This window comes from Aethalodelphis obliquidens, unplaced genomic scaffold, assembly GCF_003676395.1.
Source record: "Aethalodelphis obliquidens isolate GAN/ISIS:26980383/991018 unplaced genomic scaffold, ASM367639v1 scaffold95, whole genome shotgun sequence".
NCBI classification, from domain to species: domain Eukaryota; kingdom Metazoa; phylum Chordata; class Mammalia; order Artiodactyla; family Delphinidae; genus Aethalodelphis; species Aethalodelphis obliquidens.
In genome coordinates this window covers 120,674-139,706 of record NW_020838039.1, presented here as the reverse complement: position 1 = coordinate 139,706, position 19,033 = coordinate 120,674, and the positions used below count along the sequence as shown (strand labels likewise).

Here is a 19,033-nt window from a genome sequence, read left to right as displayed (position 1 = left end):
CTGCACCAGATATTATGGCCACAGAGAAGGAAGCACAGATTATACACACAAATAGCCAATTATCTGTGGGATTATACAGACAATATTACTTGTTGAGGAAGTAAATCTCATCAGTAAAGGATGCTAAAGCAGTTCTGGGAGGGGTGCCTAAACTGAGCTGCACCCTGGAATGAGGAAGCCTTCTTGGAGTTGGTATTTGTGCTTCATCTTCAAAGATGATTCAAACTTGGCTAGGGAGTTACTATTGAAATAGATTTTAAAATATTTCAGTAATTAATCTCACCATTATGGCTCAGATGACTTGGGATTTCTTTTAACATTCCTTATCTTAAAATAATTTTATATCTAAATTTTATTTATTACATATAAAAGTTTAAGAGAGGGCTTCCCTGCTGGCGCAGTGGTTGAGAGTCTGCCTGCCGATGCAGGGGACACGGGTTCGTGCCCTGGTCCAGGAAGATCTCACATGCCACGGAGCGGCTGCACCCGTGAGCCATGGCCGCTGAGCCTGCGCGTCCGGAGCCTGTGCTCTGCAACGGGAGAGGCCACAACAGTGAGAGGCCCGCGTACCACAAAAAAAAAAAAAAAAAAAAAAGTTTAAGGGAGCCATGGATGTATGAAAAAGTTAATTAGATAGTGCTAAGTTGATTAGATATAGTTTTATTTCTTCCCCTACTCTAGAGTTTATCAAGATTTTGGGGGAAGAGATTTATATAATACATTATAGTCTGTTTTATTTAGAGTTAGTAACATTATAAATGTGTTCTTATAAAAAAATGGAAAAAGGATTCTCAATCTTTGATATATGGTGGATGTTGCAGACATTTGCTTGGGAAAATATCTGTAGATGTAAATACAATCAGCAGTATATTTAACCATATTGTTAATAACACAAGAATTTGTAATAATTTCTCAGCCACACACAATCAAAGTAGCATTTATACAATTCAAAAACAATTTTCTGTCTTGGAAGAGGTAAGTTACACTAGAATCATGTGATGCAAAAGTGAGATGGATCATAGAATAAAGAACTTTTTATTATTAACTATTTTTTAACTTTGGTGAAACACACATAACATTAGACCTGTCCTATTAACAAATTTCTAATTGCACAATACAGTCCTGTTAACTATATACACATTGCTTTACAGCAGATCTCTAGAACTTTTCCAGCTTGCATGACTGAAACTGAAACTCTATACCTATTGGACAGCATCTCCCTGTTCCTGTCATCCCAAACTCTGGCAACCACCATTTTACTTTCCACCTCTTTGAGTCTAACTACTTTAGAAACCTGCAGTATTTGTCCTTCTGTGTGTGACTGGCTTATTGCACTTAGAATACTGTCCTCAGGGTTTATCCATGTAGTTAGCACATAACAGATTTCTTTCTGTTTTAAGGCTGAATAATATTCCATTGTATGTATATACCACATTTTCTTTATTCATTCATCCAGTGATGGACATTTAGTTTGTTTCTATCTCTCGGCTACTCTGAATAATGCTTCAATGAATATGTGAGTGTATGTATTTCTTCAAGATTCTGTTTTCAGTTCTTTTGCATCAATATCCAGAAGTAGAATTGCTGGATAATTTGGTAGTTCTATTTATAATAGCTGAGGAAACTCATACTGTTTTCCACAGTGACTGCACCATTTTAATTTCCTACCAACAGTTAAAGTGGTTCCAATTTCTCCACATCCTCACCAGCACTTGTTATTTCCTGTTTTTTGATAATGACCATTTTAACATGTGTGAGGTGATATCTCATTGTGGTTTTGATTTGCATTCCCCTGATGATTAGTGATGTTGAGCATTTTTTTCATGTATCTATTAGTCATTTGTATGTCTTCTTTGAACTGTCTATTCAAGTCCTTTGCCCATTTTAAAATTTGGTTATTTGGGGTCTGTTGTTCTTTGTTTGTTTTTTTGCTATTGAGTTGTAAGAGTTCCTTATATATTTTGGATAGTAACCCCTTATGAGATGCATGATTTGCATATGTTTTCTTCCATTCCGAAGATTGCTTTTCACTCTATTGATTGTTTCCTTCACTGCACAGAAGCTTTTTAGTTTGATGTGGTCCCCCTTGTCTATTTTTGCTTTTAAAGTCTGTACTTTTAGTGCCAATATCTGAGCAATCATTGCCAAGATCACAGTTATGGAACTTTTCACATATGTTTTTTCTTCTAGGAATTTTACAATTTTGGGTCTTCCTTTTAACTCTTTAATCCACTTTGAGTTGATTTTTGTGTATAACGAAAGAAAAGGGTCCAATTTCATTCTTTTGTATGTGTATATCTAATTTCCCCAACACCATTTATGCAAGAGGCTATCCTTTCCATGTTGTATAGTCTTGGCACCCTTGCTGAAGATCCCATTTTACTGTTTAGGTGTGGGTTTATTTTTGGCTCTTTATTCTGTCCCATTGGTCTGTAAGTCTCTCTTATGCCAGTACCATATTCTTAATTACTGTAGATTTGTAATATGTTTTGAAGTCAAGAAGTGTGAGGCTTCCAGCTTTGTTCTTTTTTCTCAAGGTTGTTTTGGCTATTTAGGGTTTGTGGTTCTATATGAATTTTAAAACACTTCTCCCCATTTCTGCAAAAAATGCCACTGGGAATTTGATAGGGAGTGCACTTAATCTGTAGATTGCTTTGGGTAGTAAGGATAACATTTTAACAATATTAAGTCTTCCAATCCATGAACACATTTCTTTGTCTCTTTAAATTTCTTTCAGCAATGTTTTGTAGTTTTCACCTTACATATCTTTTGACTTATTGGTTAAGCTTATTCCTAAATATTTTATTCTTTTTGGTGTTCTTATAAATGGGGTTGTTTTCTTAATTTCCTTTTCATATTGTTTGTTGTTAGTTTATGCAACTGATTTTGTGAGTTGATTTTGTATTCTGTAATTTTGTTGAGTATTTTTTATTACCTCTAACAGTATTTTTTTTTGTCTGTGGAATCTTTATAATTTTGTACATATAAGATCATGACATCTGCCTAGAGAGATAGAAGTTTAACTTATGAATTATGTTTCATTTTAGAGTAATTTTGATTAGGACAGTGATAATAATTTGCCTTTGTATATTTCTTTATGCCTTTTTTCTCTTAAATAAGACTGCATTTTGTAGCTCAAAGATATATTCTAACAATTAAGCGCACAGTCTTCCTACCTGTGTCAGAGGTATCTAAGGGTTAAAAAGAGAACTTTGGGCATCACAATACTTGACTCCTACAAAACAACTTTATGAAGTACATATTAATAAGATAGCCACTTTACAGAAGAGAAAACTGAAGTTGAAGGTTTTGAGACTTGCTTGTATGACATAATTAACAAGGGGTAATGCCATGACTCAACTTCTCTTTTCTCATCCACATAGCTTTCTGAGTAAATGGACAGACTATGTATTTAACTTAGTAGTACCATCTTTCCCTTGCTAATTTTCCTTTAGTTCTTTTAATATTAAAGTTTTTTTATATATCTTTGCATGAATCAACAAATGGCCAGGAAAATTGATGAAATTTTCTGAAATAGTGATCATGTAGCCTGGGACAGCCACACTTATTGAAGAAAATGCACAAATGATTATCACAACTTGACAATATTGTTTGTACTTCTTGAATTATAAGCAGGTGCTATATAATAGATTTACTTAATTTTTGAATTATATTCTGTATTTTACATTTTAGAGAGTTTTTTATCTTTTTTATCAGAACCATAGTGTTTGTTTACATTTATGAGTCAAATATATTTAATTTTTTAAATTCCACTTTAGGAAATCCAGTACCAGCATTCTATGTGGCTTAGTGGAGTTTTCAATTATTTCAAAATTTATTTCTAAACTACTGTAAATTGCAGCTTTTTTTCTTTGAAACACACTCAATTCCCAAATGACTATTTAGCATCTAAACTGATCCTAGTTAGAAGCACATTGTTTGCATTAATAAATCTTAACCCTTTTTCTAAGGGTTCTTGTAATGTCACATTTACCAGTATCCTTAAATGATTCTTGGAAAGGGCTGATTATATATTTTTTACCTTGAGCATTTTTGTTTCATTCTGAAGTTGCTTTTATCTGCCTATTCATCAGAATAAACACTGCTTGCTCTTACTTTAAATTTATTTTGTTGTGCAAACATAATATCTGTGTTTCTAAATAAACATTTATATCTTATCAGACTGTTTTTACAGCTCTATTTTATGTTTTCAAAGCCATCATCTTTGTTTCTTCATTTAAATCAAGATATGCAGAACCATTTATAATTTATTGATTTGATGACACAAGAGTTCACTTGCTGGGAGCTATGCTTCTATAATATGGTAGTATATCAGTTTTTATTTCAGTCTCCTTCAGAGGGAAGGAGCTGTTCTTTCTAATTGTTGAGTGAAGGTTATAAACATGTTTATATAAATCTTTATATAAACTGGCTACAGTATAGGAATTATTCTTGAATTAAGGATACTTAAAGCAGCCTAGGTTCATGTGGCTCATACCATGTCTTGCAAAAACAACAAGGAAATCTATTATAGAATGCTTCTAACTACAAACCTTGGCTGAAACAGAGTTAATTGTGCTCTGTTCTTGCCTTTGTTGAAATGGCCTATAGATATCAATCACACAGATCTTGAGGCTGTGTAGCTGATTATTATTTGCTATTTCAGATGACTGGTAATCACTTCCAAGAAATTAGAAAGGCTTAGTAAGAGGAAAATATAATTGCTTTTCCAGTAATTTCTACTTATGATTGACAGAAAACAGAGAATAAATAAATGTCTACATCTTATTTAAAAATTTGTGTCTTCCGTGATGTTTTTATCTTTCAATTTTTTTCCAGTTTATTTTGAAAAAAAATTTTCATTGTGCTTGACATTTTGGCACCTCTTATTGATTATTTATTCATTATTATTTAAGATTTCTTTTTTCAACCTTGATATGGTATTCATTATTGAAATTAACCTCACTCTATACCAAATATGCTAATGGAATATTTCGTATGGTCCCAGAGCCACATCAACTAGGTATTCACTGGCCTGAAGCTAAATATGGGTGACGTATAAGTTGGCTACTGGCTTCTTGAGAATGAATGAGAAAGGTTTCCATGAGGAAGAACTTTGTGGTTCTTCAGGTTATTTATCTCATTATCTTGTTATATGGTTAGCTATAGTAATCTGATTAAGTATACTGAAATTCTAGTAAGAAAGAATTAAGTAAGAAAGAGAAATTACTTAGAAAGGAAAATTGTTTTATAAAATACAAATATATATTCTTGTCTAACACCAAAAGACTGGAGATTTTATTTATGAGTCCAATGTCTTTCATAAAAATTAGAGAAAAATCTTATCTTTTTCATCTTTTAAAAAAATCAAAAATTTTTTTTTTCTTTCAGCATGTGGAGAAACCCTACAAGAATCCAATGGCAACCTTTCCTCCCCAGGATTTCCAAATGGCTACCCATCTTATACACACTGCATTTGGAGAGTTTCTGTCACTGCAGGAGAGAAGGTAGTTTATCCCATCAAGAGTTCTCCTTTAATCTCAGATGCAAAGGTTCATTTTCTTTCAAATATAATTCACTTTGTTTTTTATTCTTGTTTGATTAATAAAATAGCTCAGAAATTTTATAATGGAAATTACTCAAACTCCAGGAATTTTTTGAAAGATGTAATTTTAAAAGAAATGGTAAATGGTCTAAAAGGGTTGACATAATACAAATTATGTACTCAGACACACTGAAATTAAGTTAAAAGTCAGTATCATATGGATAACTAGAAAAATCCCACACATTTTAAAATTGAGAAATATACATCAAATATCCAATTCATTCAAGAAGATATTGTGATTAAAATTAGAAATTATTTTCAATTATAACAAAAATACTGAGAATACCAAACCTGTAAGATTCACCTAAAGCAGTACTTAGAAGGAAATTCACAGACCTAAATGCTCATATTAGGAAATAAGAAATACCCAAAACTAATGAGATTGACATCCACATAAAGAGACTAGAAAAAGAGCAATAAAATAAATGAAAAAGTACATAAAGGAGGAAGTAATAAATAAAAGATAAAATATCATGGTATTGTATAAAGTATGGACAAAGTTGGTACTTGAAACAATTTAGAAAAATAGAGGAATGGGTGAAAAGAGATCAAGAGAAAAAAGAATAACAGAGAAAGCACAATTAACTAATATTTAGAATAAAACGATTATTATAACCATAGATACTTTAGGAACCAAAAGAACATTTTGAACATTATGCCAATAACTTTAAAACTGTAAATGAAATGGGCAAATTACTACAAAATATTACTTACTAAGTTCTTATTTGAGAAGAAATAAAAAGCTTGAATGCTCCTATAACCACTAAAGAAATCAAATTACTATTTAATTGAATTATTAGTCAAAATTTTTTCAACAATGAAATCCAGGCTCAGATGGCTTCATCAGTGAGTTCTACCCAACAATCAAATAAGAATTAAGTGTAATCTAATATAAAGTCTTCCAGAGAATAAAATAAAAGATACACTCTCCTATTTATATGGCTAGCAAAACCTTGATAGCCATCCTGATGACAAGAACAGTGTAAGAAAGGAAAAATTTAACCCAGACTCACACTTGAATATGTATGTAAAATCCTCCCCACATTACCAAACTAAATGCAAATACATATGCCTCTGTATGTATGTATGTATGTATGTATCTATCAATCTGTAAATATATAAATAATATATACATATTTCAAGGGCAGATATATGCATGGATATGTGTATATATGTATGATATATTATGTATATATGTTTGTGTGTATATGTATGTGTACATATATACAAGCACCATTAGACAAGTATCTCAGTTAAATCAAGAAAAAAAATCTATTGATGATTTAACAACAACAAAGCCTGAGCAAACTAGGAATAGAAGAGTATTAATCTTATAAAGAGAAGCAACAAAAATTAGTGCAAATACCATTATCATTAGGGTAATTCTGAAAGTATTTCCTTTGAGATAGGTAAAAAACCAAGTATGTCCACCAGTCCTCTTCTTTTTTTAACATTTTGGTGGAAATAGTAGCATGTTAAGGCAAGAAAATGAAATTACACATGTAAGGATTAAAAAGGAAGACATAAAATTCCTTTTATCATATTGTTTGTTTGGTTATAGAATTTAAAATTATTAAGAAGTGAAATGAATAAATCTATTAATTTCTGGATTCTGTCTGGAATGCTAACCTTAAAAGTCTTCCCAGACCAAGATTGTAATAATATCAATTTTTGTTTTTTACTAGTTATTAAATGATTTTTATCCTTCGTCTTTGACTAATTCATATGGAATGACTCATACACACTTTGAGTTTTGGTGGAAAAGCAAATGCAGTTAAGAAAGTTTCAACTCCCTGATAATTGAGTGTTGTTACAAGTATCATGGGTATGGAGTTGTCCAGGATGTTGCAATACTCACAATGAAAACTAAATGAAACTCTTTTGTAGCATAAACAGATTTTATACATAAAAAGTTACAACTGACTTGTAATACATGAATGCATACATAATTCTTTATATAGTTATTTTTAAGCATTGTGAGTCTACATTGTAATATAGTTATAGGTGTTGATCAATTTCTGTTTAGATCCTTTGAATAAGCCCCTGAAAACATATTATGAAAATCATTATAAAGGTACTGAAGAGCAAGATATAAAAGATGATAAAGCTTCAGAGAAAGTTTAAAACTGTACATGATATTTTTTTTTTCAGTTTTTCTTAGTTTTTTTTAAACATTTTTATTGGAGTCTAGTTGATTTACAATGTTGTGTTAGTTTCAGGTGTATAGCAAAGTGAATCAGTTTTACATATACATATATCCACTCTTTTTTAGATTCTTTTCCCATATAGGCCATTACAGAGTATTGAGTAGAGTTCCCTGTGCTATAGAGCAGGCCCTTATTAGTTATCTATTTTATATATAGTAATGTGTGTATGTCAATCCCAATCTCCCTTTATCCCTTCCCCCACCTTACCCCCTGGTAACCATAAGTTTGTTTTCTACATCTGTAACTCTGTTTATGTTTTATAGATAAGTTCATTTGTACCATTTTTTAAGATTCTACATATGTTATATCATATGACATTTGTCTTTCTCTGACTTATTTCACTCAATATGTTAATCTCTAGATCCATCCATGTTGCTGCGATATACATGAGTTTTTAAAATAAAGCATTGTAGAATATGGAAAGTTTTGGCACAAGATTAATCAAATTAAATCAGTTTGTAAGAGCAAAATAATACTTGGAAAAAAAGTTTCTCCTATCTAATTGCAGTACCCGTACCATCAGCATTCAAAGTTTACTCAGTTTTCTTGTATGTAGGATTACTAATAAAATGGTATTTTCTAAAATGTTGCAAATAGGAAGAAATAAACAAATCTATCATTTTTTCTCCTATATTTTTAATATTGTGCACAATGATGAGCAAATAAATTTATTGTTATAAGTGTCAATGAACAATAATATTCTTATATTTTTATTATTTTCTTTCAATATTTAAGTTCATTCCGCTCTTCTTTTTTATTTTATTGAAGTATTGTTGATTTACAGTTTTATATCAGTTTCAGGTGTACAGCATAGTGATTCAGTATTTTTATAGATTATACTCCGTTAAAATTATTACAAGATAATGGCTATAGTTATCTGTGCTGTACAATATATCCTTTTTGCTTACTTATTTTATACATAGTAGTTTTTGTCTTTTATTCCCATGCCCCTGATTTGTCCCTCCTCCTTTCCCTCTCCTTCTGGTAACTACAAGTTTTTTTTTCTATATCTGTGAGTCTGTTTCTGTTTTGTATATACATTCATTTGTATTATATTTTAGAATCCATGTATAAGTGATTTCATACAGTATCTGTCTTTCTCCATCTGACTTTGTTTCACTAAGCATAATATTCTCTGGATCCATCCGTGTTGCTGCAAATGGCAGAATTTCATTCTTTTTATGGCTAATACTGCTATGTACATAGGAATATATATATATATATATATATATATATATATATATATATGGCACATCTTCTATATCCATTCATCTGTAGATTGACACTTGGGTGCTTCCATATCTTGGCTACTGTAAATAGAGCTGCTGTGAACGTTGGGGTGCATGTATCCTTTTGAATTAGTGTTTTCATTTTTTCCAGATATATACCCAGGTATCAAATTGCTGGATCATATGATAGTTCAATTTTTAGTTTTTTGAGGAACCTCCATACTGTTTTCCAGAGTGGCTGCACCAATTTACTTTCCCACCAATAGTGTAGGAGGGTTCTCTTTTCTCCACATCCTCTCCAACATTTGCTATTTGTAGACGTTTTGATTATAGCCATTCTGACAGGTGTGAGGTGATATCCCCTTGTGGGTTTGATTTTCATTTCTCTAATAATTAGCCATATTGAGCATCTCTTCATGTGCCTGTTGGCCATCTGTATGTCTTTTTTGGAAAAATATCTGTCAGAAGCTTCTTTCCAGTTTTTGATTGGATTGCCTTTTTTTTTATATTGAGTTGTATGAGCTGTTTATGTATTTTGGATATTAACCCCTTGTCGATCATATCATTTGCAAACATTTTCTTTCATTCAGTAAGTTGTCTTTTTGTTTTGTTGATGGTTTCCTTTCCTGTGCAAAAGCTTTTAAGTTTAATTAGGTCCCATTTGTTTACTTTTGCTCTTATTTCTTTTGCCTTAGGAGACAGATCAAACAAATATTGTTACTATTTATGTCAAGGAGTGCTCTGCCTATGTTCTCTTCTAGGATTTTTATGGTTTCAGGTCTTTCATTTAGGTCTTTAATACATTTTGAGTTTATTTTTGTATAAGGTATGAGGAAATGTTCTAATTTCATTCTTGTAAATGTAGCTGTCCCATTTTCTTAGCACCATTTATTGAAAATGCTGTCTTTTCTCCATTGTATATTCTTGCTTCCTTTGTCTCAGATTTACTGACTATAAGTGTGTGGGTTTATTTCCAAGCCATCCATTCTGTTCCATTGTTCTATATATCTGTTATTGTGTCAATACCATACTATAGTTTTGTGTCTAGCCTGAAGTCTGGGAGTGTGATATATTCAATTTTGTTGTTTTTTCTCATGATTGCTTTGGCACTTTGGTGTCTTCTGTGGTTCTATATGATCTTAGGATTATTTGTTCTAGTTCTCTGAAAAATACCATGGATATTTGATAGAGATTGCATTAAATCTAGAGATTTAATGGGTCTTTTTTACTTATTTGGTCGAGTTTAACTCACTAATTTCAACCATCTTTTCTTTTATCATACAAACATTTAAAGCTATAAATATTCCTTTAAAAACTACTTTATCGGAATTTCACCAGCTTGACACATAGTATTTTTGTTATTTTTCAGTTTTAATTATCTTCTTCATCTTTTATCATTTCTTCTGCCCACATATTTTTCAGGAACATATTTTTTTATTTGCAAACATATGTTATTTTTCCAATCTTTCTTTTCTTATTAATTTCTCCTTTAATCACTTTTTGGAGAAAGACTGTAGTCTGTATGATATCACACTTTGAAATAGCTTGAGGTTGGTGGTATGAACTTGGAATTGACCAATATTCATTAAAAAAATGTATTTGCTTGAAAATGTTTTTTGTCCAACAGTTGGCTGCAAAGTTTTCTATATTCATGTTAACCTTCTTAATTGTGCTTTTTATATATTCTCTATTTTATTGATTTTGCTTCATCTATCAAATAGTAGAAAAGTATGTTTATATATAATAATACTAAAATATTATTTGCCACTATTTGGTAGATTTATTAAATGCTCTTTACAGTTTTAAAATATTTTTACACAACATTATTATATAATGTATACATATAGGTTTAGAATATTACATCTTCCTGATAAACATTTATCATTATATATGAAATCTCTTTATCTCTAGTCATCATTTAGGTTAAAACTATTTTTTTTCTGATATTAATAAATCTACACTTTCTTTTGACTAATATTTCTGTCTGGTATATCTTTATCTTACTTTGCACATTTAGGCATTCAAGATATACATCTCAAGTGTGTTGCTTTTAGACAAAAAACAGTTTTCTTTTATTTTTTTAATGAATCCATGATGGTAAGTTTTGTCTTTAACTAGAGTGCTTATTGCAGTTACATCTATTATGGTTACTGATGTATTATTGCTCCTTATATTCATTCTCTGTGTCCCACTTGGTTTATTTTGTTCTATATTTTACCTTCTTATGTATTCAATTATGGTTTGAATTTCCACATTTCATTTTTTATCCCTCTACTGGTGTGGAAATATTAAATGTGTATTCTGTTATTTGGTATCTTCTTCTACCAGCCTACACTTTTTTTTAAAACATCTTTATTGTAGTATAACTGCTTTACAATGATGTGTTAGTTTCTGCTTTATAACAAAGTGAATCAGCTATACATACACATATATCCCCCATATCTACTCCCTCTTGCATCTCCCTCCAACCCTCCATATCCCAACCCTCTAGATGGTCACAAAGCACCAAGCTGATCTTCCTGTGCTATGCGGCTGCTTCCCAATAGCTATCTATTTTACATTCGGTAATGTATATAGGTCCATGCCACACTCTCACTTTGTCCCAGCTTATGTATCCCCATCGCCGTGTCCTCAAGTCCATTCTCTAAGTCTTCGTTTTTATTCCTGTCCTGCCTCTAGGTTTTCGCATCAATTTCTTTTTCTTTTTTTTAAATTCCATAAATATGTGTTAGCATATGGTTTTTGTTTTTCTCTTTCTGACTTACTTAAATCTGTATGACAATCTAGAGGTCCATCCACCTCACTATAAATAATTCAGTTTTTTCCTTTTTATGGCTGAGTAATATTCCATTGTATATATTTGCCACACCTTCTTTATCTATTCATCTGTTGATGGACACTTAGGTTGCTTCCTGTCCTGCCTATTGTAAATAGAGCTGCAATGAACATTTTGGTACATAACTCTTTTTGAATTATGGTTTTCTCAGGGTATATGCCCAGTAGTGGGATTGCTGGGTCGTATGGTAGTTCTATTATTATTTTTTATGGAATGTCCATACTGTTCTCCATAGGGGCTGTATCAGTGTACATTCCCACCAACAGTGCAAGAGAGTCCATTTTTCTCCACACCCTCTCCACCATTTATTGTTTGTAGATTTTTTGATGATGGCCATTCTGACTGGTGTGAGATGATATCTCATTGTAGTTTTGATTTGCATTTCTCTAATGATTAATGATGTTGAGCATTCTTTCATGTATCTGTTGGCAATCTGTATATCTTCTTTGGAGAAATGTCTATTTAGGTCTTCTGCCCTATTTTGGATTGGGTTCTTTGTTTTTTTAATGTTGAGCTGCTTGTAAATTTTGGACATTAATCTTTTGTCAGTTGTTCATTTGCAAATATTTTCTCCCATTCTGAAGGTTTTCTTTTTGGCTTGTTTATGGTTTCCTTTGCTGTGCAAAAGCTTTGAAGTTTCATTAGGTCTCATTTTTTTTTTTTTCCATTTCTCTAGGAGGTGGGTCAAAAAGAATCTTGCTGTGATTTATGTCATAGAGTGTTCTGCCTATTTTTTCCTCTAAGAATTTAATGGGGCCTGGCCGTACATTTAGGTCTTTAATCCATTTTTAGTTTATCTTTGTGTATGGTGTTAAGGAGTGTTCTAATTTCATTCTTTTACATGTACCTGTAGAAATTTTCCCAGCAGCACTTATAGAAGAAGTTCTCTTTTCTCCACTGTATATTCTTGCCTCCTTTATCAAAGATAAGGTGACCATATGTGCGTGGGTTTATCTCTGGGATTTCTATCCAGTTCCATTGATCTATATTTCTATTTCTGTACCAGTACCATACTGTCTTGATTACTGTAACTTTGTAGTATAGTCTCTTAAGTCAGGGAGCCTGATTCGTCCAGCTCCATTTTTCTTTCTCAAGATTGCTTTGGCTATTCGGAGTCTTTTGTGTTTCCATACAAATTGTGAAGTTTGTTGTTCTAGTTCTGTGAAAAATGCCAGTGGTAGTTTGATAGGGATTGCATTGAATCTGTAGATTGCTTTGGGTAGTAGAGTCATTTTCACAATGTTGATTCTTCCAATCCAAGGGTATGGTATATCTCTCCATCTATTTGTATCATCTTTAATTTCTTTCATCAGTGTCTTATAATTTTCTGCATACAGGTTTTTATCTCCTTAAGTAGGTTTATTCCTAGATATTTTATTCTTCTTCTTGCAAGGCTAAATGGGAGTGTTTTCTAAAATTCACTTTCAGATTTTTCATCATTAGTGTGTAGGAATGCAAGAGATTTCTGTGCACTAATTTTGTGTCCTGCTAATCTACCAAATTCATTGATTAGCTCTAGTAGTTTTCTGGTAGCATCCTTAGGATTCTCTATGTATAGCACCATGTCATTTGCAAACAGTGACAGCTTTACTTCTTCTTTTCCAAATTGGATTCTTTTATTTCTTTTTCTTCTCTAATTGCTGTGGGTAACTTCCAAAACTATGTTGAATAATAGTGGTAAGAGTAGGCAACATTGTATTCTTCCTTATCTTAGTGGAAATGGTTTCAGTTTTTCACCATTGAGGACGATGTTGGCTGTGGGTTTGTCATATATGACCTTTATTATGTTGAGGAAAGTTCCCTCTATGTCTACTTTCTGGAGGGTTTTTATCAAAAATGGGTGTTGAAAGCTTTCTCTGCATCTATTGAGATGATCATATGGTTTTTCTCCTTCAGTTTGTTAATATAGTGTATAACGTTGCTTGACTTGCATATATTGAAGTGTCCTTTCATTCCAGGGATAAACACCACTTGATCATAGTGTATGATCCTTATAATGTGCTGTTGGATTCTGTTTGCTAGTATTTTGTTGAGGATTTTTTCATCTATGTTCATCATTGATATTGGCCTGTAGTTTTCTTTCTTTGTGACATCTTTGTCTGGTTTTGGTATCAAGAGTGATGAGGGCCTTGTAGAATGAGTTTTGCAGTGTTCCTCCCTCTACTATATTTTGGAGGAGTTTGAGAAGGATAGGTGTTAGCTCTTCTCTAAATGTTTGATAGAATTCGCCTGTGAAGCCATCTGGTCCTGGGCTTTTGTTTGTTGGAAGTTTTTAAATCACAGCTTCAATTTCAGTGCTTGTGATTGGTCTGTTCATATTTTATTTTTCCTGGTTCAGTCAGTTGTGGATTTCCAAGAATTTGTCCAGTTCTTCCAAGTTGTCTATTTTATTGGCATACAGTTGCTTGTAGTAATCTCTCATGATCCTTTGTATTTCTGCAGTGTCAGTTGTTACTTCTCCTTTTTCATTTCTAATTCTATTGGCTTGAGTCTTCTCCCTTTCTTTCTTCATAAGTCTGGCTAATGGTTTATCAATATTGTTTCTCTTCTCAAAGAACGAGCTTTTAGTTATATTGATGTTTGCTATCATTTCCTTCATTTCTTTTTCACCTATTTCTCATCTGATCTTTGTGATTTCTTTCCTTCTGCTAATTTTTGGGTTCTTTTGTTCTTCTTTCTCTAATTGCCTTAGGTGTAGGGTTAGGTTGTTTTCTGAGATGTTTCTTGTTTCTTAATGTAGGATTGTATTGCTATAAACTTCCCTCTTAAAACTGCTTTTGCTGTATCCCATAGGTTTTGGGTCATCGTGTTTTCATTGGCATTTGTTTCTAGGTATTTTTTGATTTCCTCTTTGATTTCTTCAGTGATCTGTTGTTTATTAATAATGTGTTGTTTAGCCCCCATGTGTTTTTATTTCTTACAGGTTTTTTTCCTGTAATTGATATCTAGTTTCATAGTACTGTGGTCGGAAAAGATACTTGATATGATTTCAATTTTCTTAAATTTACCAAGGCTTGATTTGTGACCCAAGATATGATCTATCCTGGAGAATGTCCATGAGCACTTGAGAAGAATGTGTATCCTGTTGTTTTGGGTTGGAATCTCCTATAAATATCCATTAAGTCCATCTTGTTTAATATATCATTTAAAGCTTGTGTTTCCTTATTTATATTCATTTTGGATGATGTGTCTATTGGTGAAAGTGGGGTGTGAAAGTCCCTTACTATGATTGTGTTACTATCGATTTCCCCTTTTATGGCTGTTAGTATTTGCCTTATGTATTGAGGTGCTCGTATATTGGGTGCATAAATATTTACAATTGTTATATCTTCTTCTTAGATCAATCCCTTGATCATTATGTAGTGTACTTCTTTGTCTCCTGTAATAGTCTTTATTTCAAAGTCTATTTTGTCTGATATGAGAATTGCTACTCCAGCTTTCTTTTGATTTCCATTTGCATGGAATATCATTTTCCATCCCCTCACTTTCAGTCTGTATGTGTCCCTAGTTCTGAAGTAGTTCTCTTGTAGACAGCGTATATACAGGTCTTGATTTTATATCCATTCAGCCAGTCTATGCCTTTGGTTGGAGCATTTAATCCATTTACATTTAAGGTAATTATCGATATGTATGTTCCTATTACCATTTTCTTAACTGCTTTGGGTTTATTATTGTAGGTCCTTTCCATCTCTTTTTTTTTCCTGCGTAGAGATGTTCCTTTAGTATTTGTTGTAAGGCTGGTTTAGTGGTGCTGAATTCTCTTAGCTTTTGCTTGTCTGTAAAGCTTTTAATTTCTCCATCAAATCTAAATGAGATTCTTACTGGGTAGAGTAATCTTGGTTGCAGTTTTTTCTCCACATCTCTTTATGTCCTACCACTCCCTTCTGGCTTGCAAAGTTTCTGCTAAAAGATCAGCTGTTAACCTTATGGGGATTCCCTTATGTGTTGTTTTTCCCTTGCTGCTTTTAATATGTGTTCTTTGTATTTAATTTTTGATAGTTTGATTAATATGTGTCTTGGTGTGTTTCTCCTTCGATTTATACTGTATGGGAATCTCTGTGCTTTCTGGACTTGATTAATTATTTCCTTCCTCATATGAAGGAATTTTTCAACTCTAATCTCTTCAACTAATTTTTCATTCCTTCTTTTTCTCTTCTACTTCTGGGACCCTTATATTTCAAATGTGGGTGTGTTTAGTGTTGTCCCAGAGGTCTCTGAGACTGTCCTCCATTCTTTTAATTCTTTTTTCTTTATTCTGCTCTGCAGTAGTTATTTCCACTATTTTATCTTCCAGGTTACTTATCCATTCCTCTGCCTCTGTTATTCTGCTATTGATCCCTTCGAGAGAATCTTTAATTTCATTTATTGTGTTTTTCATCACTGTTTGTTTGCTGTTTAGTTCTTCTAGGTCCTTCTTATATGTTTCCTGTATTTTCTCCATTCTATTTCCAAGATTTTGGATCATCTTTACTGTCATTATTCTGAATGCTTTTTCTGGTAGATTGCCTATTTCCTCTTCATTTGTTAGGTCTAGTGGGTTTTTGCCTTCTTCCTTCATCTGTGTGTTTCTCTGTCTTCTCATTTTGCTTAACTTACTGTTTTTAGGGTCTCCTTTTCGCAGGTTGCTGGTTCATAGTTTCCGTTGTTTTTTGTGTCTATGCCCAGTGATTATGGTTGGTTCAGTGGGTTGTGTAGGCTTCCTGGTGGAGGAGACTAGTGCCTGTGTTCTGATGGATGAAGCTGGATCTTGTCTTTCTGGTGGGCAGGTCCACGTCTGGTGGTGTGTTTTGTGGTGTCTGTTGCCTTATTATGATTTTAAGCAGCCTCTCTGCTAATGGCTGGTGTTGTGTTCCTGTCTTGCTAGTTGTTTGGCATAGTGTGTCCTGCACTGTAGCTTGCTGGTCGTTGAGTTGACCTGGGTCTTGGCATTGAGATGAAGATCTCTGGGAGATTTTCACCATTTGATATTACTTAGAGCTGGGAGGTCTCTTGTGGACCAATGTCCTGAACTTGGCTCTCCCATCTCACTGGCACAGCCCTGACACCTGTGGAGCTCCAAGAGTTTGTCATCCACACAGCTCAGAATAAAAGGGAGAAAGAAAGAAAGAAACAAACAAACAAACAAAGAAGGAAGGAAGGAAGGAAGGAAGGAAGGAAGAAAGAAAGAAAGAAAGAAGAAAGAAAGAAGATAAAGTGAAATAAAATTATTAAAATAAAAAGACAATTATTAACAAAAAAATTTTTTAAGTAATTAAAAAAAACGAACAGAGAGAACCTTAGGACAAATGGTAAAAGCAAAGCTATACAGACAAAATCACAGACAGAAGCATACACATATACACTCACAAAAAGAGAAAAAGTCAAAAATATATATACATATCCTTGCTCGCAAAGTCTACCTCCTCAATTTGGGGTGATTTGTTGTCTATTCAGGTATTCCACAGATGCAGGGTACATCAAGTTGATTCTGGAGATTTAATCCACTGCTCCTGAGGCGGCTGGGAGAAATTTCCCTTTCTCTTCTTTGTTCACACAGCTCCAGGAGTTCAGCTTTGGATCTCGACCCACCTCTGTGAGTAGGTCGCATGAGGGCGTCTGTTCTTAGCTCAGACAAGACAAGACCCCTCACCGGGATGGGTACGGATGTGGGGTGAGGCTGTGGCAGCAGAGGCCAGTGTGACGTTGCACCAGCCTCAGGCATGCAGTTTGTCCTCCCGGGGAAGTTGTCCCTGGATCCCAGAACCCTGGCAGTAGCGGGCTGCACAGGCTCCCCGGAAGGGGGATGTGGAGAGTGACCTGTGCTCGCACACAGGCTTCTTGGTGGCAGCAGCAGCAGCCTTACCGTCTCATACCCATCTCTGTGGTCTGCGCTGATAGCTGCAGCTCGTGCCCGTCTCTGGACCTCCTTTAAGCAGCACCAGTAATCCCCTCTCCTCGCGCACCAGGGAACAAAGAGGCAAGAAAAAGTCTCTTGCCTCTTTGGCAGCTCCAGACTTTTTTCCAGACCACCCCCCACCCCGCCCCGGCTAGCTATGGTGAACTAGAGCCCTTCAGGCTGTGTTCACGCAGCAGACCCCAGTCCTCTCAATGGGATCCGACCTCCGAAGCCCGAACTTCAACTCCCAGTACCCGCCCGCCCCGGTGGGTGAGCAGACAAACCTCTTGGGCTGGTGAGTGCTGGTCGGCAACGATCCTCTGTGTGGGAATCTCTCTGTTTTGCCCTCCACACCCCTGTTGCTGTGCTCTCCTCCTTGGCTCCGAAGCTTCCCCCCTCTGCCACCCACCTTCTTCGCCCACGATGGGGCTTCATAGTGTGTGGAAACCTTTCCTCCTTCACAGCTCCCTCCCACTGGTGCAGGCCCTATCCCTATTCTTTTGTCTCTGCTTTTTCTTTTGCCCTACCCAGGAACGTGGGGAGTTTCTTTCTTCTGCCAGCGTTCAGTAGGTGTTCTGTAGGAGTTGTTCCACATATAGATATATTTCTGATGTATTTTTGGGGAGGAAGGTGATCTCTGTGTCTTACTCTTCCATCATCTTGAAGCTCCAGCCTACTCTTTTAATGGAGTCATATATAATTAGTATCTTTATCCTCCTCCCAAACCATAAAAGATGCTAAAAAAGGATTATGATTCATATTGCCACATGCTATAGTTTTGATAAATTTTCAAACTTGTTTTCTTTCTGAAGCAAATGAGATGTTATTATTGTTTTTTGCACTTAACATTGATCTATATGCAGATATTTACCTAACATTTTTATTGTGATAAAAAAACATGCAACATAAAATTGCTGTCTTAACCATTTTTTCAAATATTGATTGACTGATTGATTGATTGATTTAGGTTATCCTGTGTCTTCATTTCAGCACACGGGATCTTAGTTGCAACATGCAGACTCTTAGTTGTGGTATGCAGACATCTTAGTTATGACATGCAGAATCTTTAGTTGTGGCATGCATGTGGATCTGGTTTCCCAACCAAGGATTGAACCTGGGCCCCCTGCATTGGGAGTGTATATTCTTACCCAGTGGACCACTAGGAAGTCCTTTAACCATTCTTAAATATACAATTTAATAGTGTTAGATACATTCACACTTTATGAAACAGATCTCCAGAACTTTTTAATCTTGTAAAACTGAATCTCTATATCTGTTAAA

At 34.0% G+C, this 19,033-nt stretch overlaps 1 protein-coding gene across 1 annotated transcript in view; it reads left to right on the top strand.

The window, feature by feature from the left end:
* Positions 1-19,033, top strand: part of TLL1 (tolloid like 1) — a 130,775-nt gene that overhangs the window by 23,392 nt on the left and 88,350 nt on the right. Inside the window, exon 5 of the mRNA XM_027095866.1 lies at positions 5,392-5,507. Coding sequence (XP_026951667.1) covers positions 5,392-5,507 — 116 coding nt within the window. The remainder of the gene's footprint in view (positions 1-5,391; positions 5,508-19,033) is intronic.